The sequence below is a fragment of the Pyrgilauda ruficollis genome, unplaced genomic scaffold (assembly GCF_017590135.1).
Source record: "Pyrgilauda ruficollis isolate IOZ18807 unplaced genomic scaffold, ASM1759013v1 scaffold2, whole genome shotgun sequence".
Lineage (NCBI taxonomy): Eukaryota > Metazoa > Chordata > Aves > Passeriformes > Passeridae > Pyrgilauda > Pyrgilauda ruficollis.
Genome location: NW_024519206.1, coordinates 9,994,106 through 10,006,535, shown reverse-complemented (window position 1 = coordinate 10,006,535; position 12,430 = coordinate 9,994,106). Strand labels below are relative to the sequence as shown.

At 37.1% G+C, this 12,430-nt stretch overlaps 1 protein-coding gene across 1 annotated transcript in view; it reads right to left on the bottom strand.

Annotated features, from left to right (window-relative positions):
• The window catches only part of DNAH11 (dynein axonemal heavy chain 11), a 95,164-nt gene extending 94,802 nt beyond the window's left edge, over nt 1–362 (bottom strand). Inside the window, 1 exon segment of the mRNA XM_041466209.1 lies at nt 343–362. Coding sequence (XP_041322143.1) covers nt 343–362 — 20 coding nt within the window.
• Nucleotides 363–12,430: the final 12,068 nt, after the last annotated feature.

Genomic DNA, 12,430 nt, shown 5'->3' with positions numbered 1-12,430 from the left:
TGTTCCTGCCTGAAAGCATGTTTGCTTAGGATCAGAACAAGAGAAAGGGACAGAGCACAATTTTCAAATAACTTGGATGTCTAGGTCCCCCAGAAGTATCCTTGAAGGTCTTGTCCCCATAAAAAATAAAAGTCTTTATGGACTCCTATGAAAAGTAGGACCAAAATGTCTGTACTTTTTCCTTCAGTTCTTTAGAACATTTAAGCTTTCCCAAAGTCACCAGCATATTTTTGTTAATGATTTAATTATAACCTCCCCCTCATCCCCCTACTTATTAGAATATAAATTAAGGTATTATGAACAAGCAGGAAAATGCACTTTTATTTTTGCATTGTTCAATACCTTTTTAGTACGTTCATCATGTTCGTTTGCAGTTATCTAGTTCTTCACTAAACAATTGCAATGAAATATTGCAATTTGGGCTAATTATCTCCTCAGACAGGGTTTTTTTTTTAGAAAGCTTCCAAGATGGTTGAAAGCTTGAAATGAAAATAAAAAGAGAAAAAACCCAAATAGCAGAGAAAGCAGCAGAGCTCTCTTTCTGTAATACTCTCAACATGAAATCTCATCCAAAATATTTCTGAAGTGCAGAGATTGGCACTGAACCAAGCTATACTGTTGGTAATTGTCATGTGCTTACCAACAAACCACATATTTCTAAATGTGTGCTTAAATTGTCCCCAACAGATGAATTCTAGAATGCTAAAGAATTACAGATTAGCTCAGATCCTAAAAAGTATGGAACTAGGCTTTCCAGATCTAGACACATACCCCACACTCTGGATACTTTCTAAAACACAGAATCACAGAATATTCTGAGTTGAAAGGGACACAAGGATCAAGTCCACCTCCTAAGCGAAATTCTATCCTGTAATTTTCTCACTTTCTTGTTTTCTCCTCTTTTTTTTTCCCTTAGATATATTCTCTTTCATAAGTAACTAAGCTCCTCCTCCTGAGTCTCATGAAAATTCCAAGTCTTACTTGTAAGCTAATGTTTTATAGAGAAAAAAAGTGCCTACTCCTGTAAAAGCTTACCAAACAAGTGGCAAGCAGAAGAGAAATGATTTATTTAAGTCACCTTCCACTCTCATTGGTATGTGTAAAATTAAGACAAGTTATCAGCCTTTTGAAAGAGTAGATGTAACAATGTACATATTATCTGAAATCAGTGAGAAAACAAGTTTAGAAGGAAACAGGGTAAACATAAAATGCAAGACAGTCATTTAATTGCTAACAATGCCAGAAGTGTCTACCTAAGGAAAATTCATTCATTCAAAATTAGTAGCTAAATATTCATTATTACAGCCTTATACCCACAACTGATTTGCAATACTCTGGCACAGTTTGAGTGTAATATAGTGTCATAGAAATGTACATCTAAAAGTGACTTCAAGAGTAATTAGTCCATGTTCCTGCTCCAAGAAGAGGTTTGCTATACCTATGCAATTTGAAAAAGAGGTTTTTCTAGCTCTCCCTGGAAGATTTTTCAGTAATGAAGAGCCTGTCACCTCCTCTAGCAATCTGTTCTAGCAATTCATTATGCTTGGCATAAAGTGGTTTTCTCAGTCATCAGACTTGAACCTTATACACTTTAAGTTCAGTATATTCTGGGTGTACAGAATAGGCTATTTCCTTACTGTATGCAGAAATCTCTATTGTATTTGAAGATTTATGCCTGTTCTCTCTTTTCTTCTTCAGCCTCAATGACTATCAACAGATCCTTTTTCCTGAAGTGCAATGTCTGAGCACAATACTCCACTAGAGGCTTCATCAAGGCTAATTGAAATGTGAGATTTCACATCCTTGTGCCTTTCAGGACAACCACTCATTTGAACATTTACATACTTACCTCCTTAATAACATGACTTCACTTACTCATGCTCGACACATGACAACACCTAAATCATATTTTGAAGAACTGTTTCTAATCAGTTCTTTCCTATCTTAGGTTTTCATTATTCCTGTATAAGAATCATACATGCTCCAGCAGAAACATGCTCCAACTACCCAGGTTAACTACGTGCTACACTGGATGGAGGGCCTGGACACACCTCCATCCATGGATTCTCTGTGCCTCATGCAAACAAATGCAAAATACAGTATGTATTGTATTCATACAGTATGTATGAAAATCTTCCTGCTTCTTTGAATTGCATTTTAAATCTGCTTTTAGCTATGGGTTAACTTCTGGAAGGAACCTGCAGTCAGAACATCACTGAAGCAAGAATAGAATCATAGAACATGGTTTGATTCCCAGCTGCAATACATATGTCAGTATTTCAAGGCATTCAATTCACAAATAGCTTAACTAAAGCTGTAATTTAAGCAATGAACAAAACTATCTTCCTAATTATAAATAAACAGTTTCATGTATATGGATACTGGCTTTGAACACAGATTCTAAACTAGAACAGTCGTGAAATCCTACACAAAACTGAGGCAACACATCTGTCAAGATTCAGTGTTTTGTCTTTAAAATCAGTATAATCATCTCCAAATTCCTGTAATGTTTAAAAAAAATCCAACAACAAAAACCACAGAAAAAAGAATAACATGCATGTTTTTCCAATGGCAGAAAAATCTGATGGATGGCATATGGTATGTTAAACACATAGCTCACCTCTGCCACTGAACACACTTCTGAGATTTTTTCAGTGCTGTTTGAACCAACAAGCAATGATTTATACTATTAAAAGTGATAGTTGTTTTGGAAGTTTTCTTAACAGAAACTGAGTTAGCAACCGAAGCATTTTCTGAGAAATACAGATTTATTTTGAATAACAGTTTAAGATATAATGCAAGTGTACCACTGCAAAATCATGTGTGTACTAGGGACATCTTTGTTTGAGAAGCATAGTAAGAGGTACAGCCATCTATATTTCCCCTTACTTTTATACTGTTTCATCCTTTTAACCCTCCTGTTAAATAAAGATCTTCTCAACAGTTTTTTACAAGACCAAATTATGCCTGTGTAGCATCATTAAGAAGGTTATTATGCACATCAGACTTCAGCTGCTCAAATACTTGATGTCAACTCACTAAGTAAACAGTATCTTTTGATTCTGAATCATTGTTACATTTAATTAGGTAATCTTAATCCATGGCTACCACAGGTATCAAACAACAGAACAAGTCATTTTCTACAGCACAGATGTACTCTATTAATACTCAAGGTAATTAACCACGTTCACAGATGAAGACTTTTGGAAAAATAATAGCAGGACAGAAAATACACGTGCATATTAATGCAAACTCATGTTGGCTCTAAGGGGAGAGCTCCAGCATCTTCTGCTTTTTTCCATTAGCAACGCAAACAGCAACACGTACATGTAAAGCTACACTTGTTACTTTGCTAAATATGTTAAACATTCACAATCTCCAAGAAGTTTTTTCTTTGCAGCTTGTCTGCATCTCTTTTCTGTTGTAAGCCACTTGAAAAATAAATAAACAAACAAATAGAAGTATCAGTAGCTGAGGTGGACATTTAAATAAAAACCCAGCATCTTTGAATAGGCATATAAATGAATTTGCTTATTTAAGAATCTTCTTCCTTTCTAACTCCCTCCATCCCTCAACTAACATGGATTTTGTTCCTTTGAGTTTTTTTTTTAAATACACAATACAAACCCACTCATATATACACAAAGCACATGATGGGATGAACTGCTGCACTTCTCCAAGGCAAATAAAGGAATTTAGATATAGTTCTGTGGCTAAATTAGAATATTAGCCACATATATTTAACTCATCAAGAATCCATTTAAGACAGCAAGTCTGAGAAGCTTACATTTATGCCCTGAAAGCTATGCATACTTTGATCCTCTTTGGGATCAGACCCACCCCAGTCACACCACAAACCAGATCATTCCTCTGTTCAGGTTTTCAGGCAATTCCATTCACACTTTAGCCACATTCCTTCTTATCCAGAAGCATGTAAGGCTTGTTCCTGAAAATATGTGGACACTATTCATATATCATGCACTTAACAGCATGAAACTTGAAGCTTCTGACAAATAAATTAACTGTAAGATGACAGCTATTATCTGATAAAGATCTGGATTAGGATTGTAAAACCCAAAGGCAAATAGTTTCTAAAGAACCTGAAAAATAAATATTTTAGTGGTGACAGTAAAACCAGTGCAATAATTGGTGCTTGGTATTTCACCTGTACCTCTTCTGTCAACACTAAGACTGCATGCATGAGGAAGAATGGCTCAGACTTGAAAACTAATATTCACTGACTGTGCTTTACCTGGCAATAAGCTGGAAAGCCAGCAAATTTATAATGCAGAATGCTCATTCAGAATTGTGCTAAAAGCCTGCTTTTGTCCTGAGTAAGTCAAGTCACTAAGGAAGCACTCATCACCTCAAAAATTGATCAATTCAAACCCTCTTACAGTCTACATCTGGCCAAATTGCTGTACTCTACCTAGCAGCTTAAAACTGTTTTCCAAGCATGTCACCAAATTTGTGTTTATATACTGAGCATGCAGGAAATCCTCCAGAGGAAAAGGCAAGACCGGGTAAGCTGCACACAGACCTCAGAAGGGGTGTCTTGAATCCACATCTGCTACAGACAAGGCTGGTTCAGAGCTTCCTGGTGCTTCAGAGGGAAGAAAAAAGGCAGCAGTAGGTCACTGCTGCCATTCACTTCTCCTTTCTGAGGCAGCTTTGTGCAGGGATCAGCAGGAATTTACTCTGAATCATAAGGGATTTTATCAGGAGCAATGAAATTCAGAACTACAGTAGAGTGAGTCCTGACCCTGAAACATGGAAAGCTTTGCCATGGACTTGAAAGAAGTACCAGGATTTTAGTCCAAAGGTATTAACAACTTTACAAGACTTCTGCATGAACTAAGCATGTGCCATTCATTTAGTTTAGATCTGGTCTATAACCATTCATCTGGGTTTTTAATAACCTAGATTAAGATACACACTTGCAAAAAAGATCAGTGTATGCATAGAGAGAATATACTTCCTACCCAATCTAATGGAACAGTAAATCTCTATATTCTGCTAATCCTTTTCTTATAAGTATCATTATTATATATATCAAGTTATTTTTATTTGGTATTTATCATTTTAACAATTTTAATATTTGTTTCTGTTTCCAAAAATTTGCCTGTTTAAACAACCTTACCAAAAAAAAAGCATTCCCCACACATGCAGCAATCTCCTTAGCACACTGCCAAAATTGCCACACAGCAGATCCAAGCTCCTGGAGACCAGCAAAGCTTACAGCCCACCTTCTAATGGTCTGCATCTGGGCAAACCCAGCAGCCTTGTGGGTACACAGGTGCCAGGAGCACAGGGAAATGGCAGGGACACAGCTAGGAGAATCCCTTCTGGATCAGGATAGTGAAGAAGAGAGTCATCCCAGGGCACCCATTACATCTGCACCTGGAGCTGGACACACCTGGGCTTCACCAGCCTCCTCTCTTCAAGTGGAATTTAATCAATATCTCCCTGCTCCACAAAGCTGCAGGGTAAAAATGAAGGAGGCGAGACAGAATTTGGCTGCCCTCCTGCCAGCTAAGTGCTCTAGCCAGCAGGCAGTAAAGCCAACTACATAATATGATAGAGTACTTCTTTATTTGAATTTATGTTAGAAGGGGATTAAATCCTTCCAAAAACCTAATTTTTCAAGTTCACAGATATTTGTAGCAATGAATTAACACCAAAATTCTGAGAATTACAAAAGAATAACAAAACAAAATTACAAAACAAAGAGTGTCTAAAAAAGTACAGTAATAAATATTCTATTTTATCTTAAAGATATACCATGACTGCTGGTGAGCATAGTGTTAGGAATTATTTTAGCTTTAATTGCAAGATGCTTCTATAAACTAACATTTTAAAATATTCTCTGTCTTTTGAGTAGATTCAACTGATTTTGTATCTGCATCAGAACTGCATGTAAATTGCATCCTAACACTCAGGGGAAAAAAGCTTACAGAACTGACAGTTCTGTATATTATATGTGAAAAAATAACCTTCTTTTCTTTATTTTTTCTTTAATTTTCAGCAATGTTGCTGCGGTGTTTTGTTTCACTTTATCCAGATTTATTTTATTCATTTAAATTTAGTTTATCCACTAAAAATCTTTGGTGAAAGCCATCTGAATGTGTCTCTACATGTAACACTTCTAAATAATTTACCTGATCAGGAAAATGCATCCAGAAATCTAACGTTCAGAAAATTAATTTCTGTTTTAAAGAACAAATAGTAGACACTGTACCCAGCTGTGTTGGAAGCCCATCTCATGCCTCTCTAGTTCAATTCAGCACTATAACATTCCCAGAGTCACAACTCCAAGTTGTGATACTGATACTTTTGAATTAACAAGGAAATAATAATACCCTTTGTACAGGGTACAATGTTAACATATTACTGTAACCTAAAGGATTGCATATTCCCTTGCTGAAGAGCTTTCCAGAAACTATTCAGTCGTTCTGCTCACTTTAACTATGCCCCTTGAGTCCACCAAAAACCAGTTTTTTCAGCTTTTGAAATTGCAACACAATAATGGAAGTTTCCTCAATCAAAGTAATAAAAAATAATTAACCTCTACAAAAAAGTCAGTAACAAACCTATGTTTGAGATGGGTCTTTGCAGTTTGATCTTTTCCCTTCTGGTTTGGCAGAATGAGCAGTTAAGCCTGTGCTATCTTAAATAATTTCTACGAACGAAAAGGTGAAGGAGCAACAGATATTTCCAGCAAGGATTCATCCTGGTTGATTCACTTCCAGGATTAAAACACAAGTGGAAATGAATTGTCCCATGGAGCATACACATTTAACTGCATTTCAATTTCAGCAGATTGAGTTAAAAAAGACCTAGATGAAAAAGAGCAAACACTCCTAAACATGTACTTTCATGTATAAACACATGGTTTATTATAGTAACAGAAAATGTTGCTATGAAAATTAAACTTAAATCTTTCCCAGAGGAATAAAACTGAACACACTCTAGCCTCTTTAGTAACATGTGCCAAATTAATTTCTATGGCCTCTGATTTCACTCGAATGAAGTAATTGTTTTATGCCCCAAAGGGATGAAAATAATTTTTCTCTTGTATGTCTAGAAATCAGAACAGCGATTCTCCCTGTGAGCAAACCAGTCATGGCTTCCTCAAGCAGACCCCTGGTCACTGCAGATCCCTTGTTTCACCACTGTCATCTACAGATTTCCCTCACCCCTGGCACGGGGCAGGGCTCTCTGTGGCCCCACCTGACTGAGGAGAACCAAGACTGCCAGCAAGAGCTCCTTCACATGCAATGGCTGTGCACAACGTCTCTGATGGGAACAAGATCCCACCTTTGTGAAACTGCTGGCACAGGATGCTCTTCCCCATAAAATCACCTCAACCTGTCTTTCTGACGACAGACAGCCAAGATCCAACACATTCACCCCAAATCCCTTTCACAGATCATGCTGATGGGCACTGTCAGATGCCTGTCTTTGTCAGATAGTCATTTGTGGAGCACCATTGTGGAGGTAGGATGGAGAAGGACATCATCTCAATAACTGCAGAGCTAAAGTACATAATTTTCCAGCTCAGACCCCAAAAGTGAGCTTCACATTTCCTGGAAGGGTATGGGTCCAGAGGAGGGCCACAAAGATGCTTGGGGGGATGGAGCACCTCTCCTCTGAGAAGAGGCTGTGAGAATTGGGATTGTTCAGGCTGGAGAAGAGAAAGCTCTGAGGACATGTTATCAGAGCCTTTCAGTACTTAATGGGGACTTATACGAAAGATGGGACAAACTTTTTAGCAGGGCTTGTTGCTACAGGACAAGGGACAATAGTTTTACACTGAAAGAGAGTAGACAAAGACTGAGTATTAGGAAGAAGTTTTTTTAGTATAAGGGTGGTGAGACACTGGAACAGATTGCCCAAAGAAGTTGGGGATGCCCCATCTCTGGAAACACTCAAGGCCGGGTTGCATGGGGCTCTGAGCAACCTTATCTAGTTGAAGATGTCCCTGCCCATCACAGGAGAATTGGACTAGATGACCTTCAAAGTTCTATTCAAACTCAAACTATTCTAAGATTCTGTAATTCTAATCAGCTGCCACTCCTGTGTCCTACTACAACTGCTTCCCGTTTCAGTAAAGAACAATAAAAAAGCCCCAGCAGCAGGAACCAAAAGCTGTGGCTGCTCCCATCCTACACAGCTGGCTAACCACAATAATAGATAAATATTCTGCACTTCTTTCCTGACCTCAGATTTTTCATTTTCCCTTGCTTAAAGGCCGAGATTTAAAAAAGAAGTTATGAAGGGGGTTCTGTCTCATCCAAGGACTAGCCTAAAGCACTACATTTTTATATCTATAAATAGATGAGTCCTTAGTTCAGAGACAGGTGCCATGCTCAGGAGAAAGTTCAAGCTGTGGGCTGTGTGTGGAGACCAGCACTTTACTAAGGCAGCTTCCAAAACCCTATGAAGGGGTGGATTTAGGAATCACCTTTGCAATTCCTCACAATGCTATTACTAGTCTGCTCCTTGCACAGCATGTGACATTCTCATACTGTTCAACATTCCTAACCCTCCTCTAAGCACTGTGATTTTGTGTTCTGGATAGTAGAAATCTAAGACTTGCTGTCTGCATGACTGAGAATAGCCCATATTTCTCAGATACTGTATTTATCCAACAGCAGAAACAATAAGCCATACCTCAATCTTCAGTGAGCTTTTAGGGAACATATCCAATCTGGAAAACAACATCTCAGATGTGAAATCCCATGGTTTAAATTCCTTGGCACAGGCGAAGTAACTCTTCAACATGTTTCTGTGATTAAAGAATAAATCCTTAATGATTTTTAAGGTAGTTTTAGCTGTTTTTACATGTTCTAATGCTTCTTCAGTTTCTTCTTTGAAAAGATTTTTGGTGAATGATACAACCTAGACTAGAATGTAAATAAATGAACCACAGGAAAAAAAAAAATAAGTTACTTTCAAAACATAGTCATGACATCAGTCCTAAAGTTACTTTTCAATTTATATATGAACACAAATACCAACATGTATTATATTTTAAAATTTTTATCTCTAATGATTCTAGTTTTATAATTATCTCATAATGCAATTCTCACTTTTGAGGTGCTTCCAGCGCATCCTCAACCTGCCCAGCTAGACTGACTCTTCTTCTGTACAGTGAACATTCAGAAAATAACACAGTAAAGGGAGTTCCTTCCTCTCAGTAAAAGTGATATTGGAAATTTATTCACCTGTTTGACATAACACTGCCATAGCTTTTGGGCACTAATTCTCCTGTGGCATATGTTGTGCCAGCAAATACAAAAGTGGCAATTGGTCCTCTTAGATTTTATCACTTGCAGAAGAGGGCTTCCCCAATCCCAGAATCAAACCTAGTACACATGCATACATAATGTGTAATTCTCCTACTTCCTGACCAACAAAATACTCCAGAACAGTGAACCCTACAGAATGTCTTTGCTTGCCAACATTCAAAAGTGCTCACACCCCCAGCAGTCCACTTGGTTTCAGTGGAAGCATGGGCAAAGCTTATTGACCACAAAAAATGCCTCAAGGCAGGTCATTCACAGCTTGTTTGCAAAGCCCACATTTTCTTGGCTTGTGTAGCTCTTACCAGCATTTTGAAATTCACAAAGAGAAATACCTACTAAGATATGTGATAAGAAAAGAGGCAGCAAACTTATACCAACAAAAGAGAGTAAGGAGCAGCAACCCGCCCTGAAAAGGTTATATGGCTTCTAGAGAATTTGTTTCTAGACAAGAAGCATATTTTGTTCTTAAGTACACAGTACCTGTATGTCTGATGACTATCTGACAACTATTTATTCATCTCATCTTCAAATTTAATAATCTAAAACCGGTTGAAAGTATCTGTAATGTAATTTTAGTGTTTATTAGCCAGTTAAAAGACAGGCTAGGTCCATGTCTTTTTAATAGTATCCTGTGTACCAAGTAACATTTATTTCTTAGGTGCTTAGGTGGTTTACAATCCTTACTTGAAGCTACCTGAGCAGCAAGTAGGTTGTGACTTACAACATACATAAATACAAAGTATACATCTCACTTGACCCTTACCATCTTCTATTTCCTTGAGAATGTCCTGGAAAGCTGGGTAACAGCTGCTTTCTTTGGCTTTTAAGATATTAACACTTTTTTTTTTTAAATCCAGACAACATTGAAACTATAGTTTTACAAAAAAGAAAACAGCTGGAGATCATGGTTGCCTGTCAAAAATATAGAGCTTACAAGTACACTCAGAGAGTTAATGAATAAATATGTCCCAAGCCTACTAGCAAATAAAGACTGATAAATGCTGGCTGAAATCCTTGGAAAGGTCAAAAAAAGTGGGGAATGAACTGGATTCTTCACAATTCTCACTCACCTGCCATCATGGCATCACAACACTATGAATAACAAGCATGGAAATAACACAGCTCCCAACAATTTGGAATGTAAGTAACCTTGCCTGTGTTTTCCAATTAAAAAGAGCTATTTTGCTTATAACAAGCCATGATTGTTATCATTATTCAACATTGTCTGATTCATGGCTAAATTTGGCAATAATTTCCTGAATATAAACTTTGTTCTCAAACTCATTTTCTCCAGAGTGTGAGAAATGTCATGGGGAGAAATTTAGAAGAGATGAATGAGAACAACAGAATCCCTTACAGATATTTAACCCCTCAACATTAACTTCCTCTTATATTTAACTCAGGTTTTCTTCTGTAACTTATGCAAACCCTGATTACTTTGGGAAACCACTATAAATTATTTGCAAAAACAAAACAACATAAAGTTGTTTTGGTGCCTCATTTTTCAAAGTGCATAGAGAAAGACAATCCAAAAGAAAGCTCTCCTTGATGTTTGCAGAAATATCTGAAATCTCTTACTTGTTTATTTTTAAATAAAATGTTGTCTTTTCTTGCTTTCCAGAAGTTCAGCTCAGTTTGGAGGCCCGTATGAAGACCCTGAAGAAGAAGAACAGCAGAATCTCTTCTCACAGTGTCAGGAATCTGCTGTGATCACCATTGATTCAACTGCATGCAGCAGTGTCCTGGAATTAGAACCTTGTCTGCAAAATACAAAGACAGCCCCTGAATTTCAAAGTAAATCCATGACAGTACAGAGCTCTTCACCCCCCACTCCTATATGCACTTTAAGGATGAACAACACTGAAATTCAGAATTTAGCTCTGACTAGCATAAGATTAAAAAAAAAAGAAAAAATCCTGAAGACAGAGCTAAAAGACTGTTTATAAAGACACAGATCATATTTCAGCTGTATTTATTAATCAACATCATGCCCAAACACCTTCTCAAAAATTACTGGCTGCAGATCCTTTGAATGGTTCCTTGCAGTTATTCCAGAAGTGAAAAAACCTGCATTTTACTTTCCTAATGTTACGTGGTAATTTGTTTTTCCAAATAAACATGAGAGTTAACATAAACATAAAATATTAAATAGATCTTATTTAATAGATTTGATTACACTTTGCCAGTGTTTACAAATAGAGAAACTAATAATACACAGCAAAGCATTTTAATAAAATATTTATGGAGCATTAAAGCTTACATTCTGTTCTACACTTCATTTTTTTTCCTTTCACTTAAGCCAGTTCCTCAGTTCTGCCTCGGTTTTACCTGAGTTTTTAGTACTTACACTACTCTGCTTGGCACGCCTGCTTCATTGCCATGGCACAGAGCAGGGAGCTGACCCTGGCCAGAGCCTTCAGGTCATTTGTTATTGACAGGATCATAAACCTCATTTATCCAACAACTGATTATCAATCATCTCTTTACACAGTCCCAAACTGAAATCAAGACTTAGGTTTGCTTAAGCTGTGAGCTCTCTGGAACACAGCTCATATTACTGCTGTTTCTGCAGGTAAGAGAGGCACACCTGAATAATTAGTGTCACTCTCCTTCCTGATGTCACCATCCTTTGATACTAGTGTTAGTCTCATCAAACACAATAAGATGCCCAATATGATATAAGTTTAAATCACATTAAATGCTCAAGGCAACAGAAAAGTGAAATTTATTGAAAACACATTTAAAAGGTAATTCAAGTGAATAACCCTATTTTGTACCCTGGAAGTGTAGCTTCAACTGATTCCAAATTCTGATAACTCTACAGACTGCTTAAGTCTTACCTTTGAAATTAATAAACCCAAAATATAAATTCCTGAAAATTCATATTTCAATATGACAAAACAATTGCACTTTTAAAAACACTAATTGTACCAAAAATTACTTTAAGACATCTTTCAGTGCCAAACATCAAAACTGATAAGTAACCTTTGAGTTACCAAAATTACCAAATTTGAGTTACCAAATTCAGGGTGATGAACCCTTGCTATGAACTCAGTTTTAGGGCTCTGTGCAGCTAAAGATGTGCTGCTACATCCATAATGTGTCCCACTGATTCCTTTCTG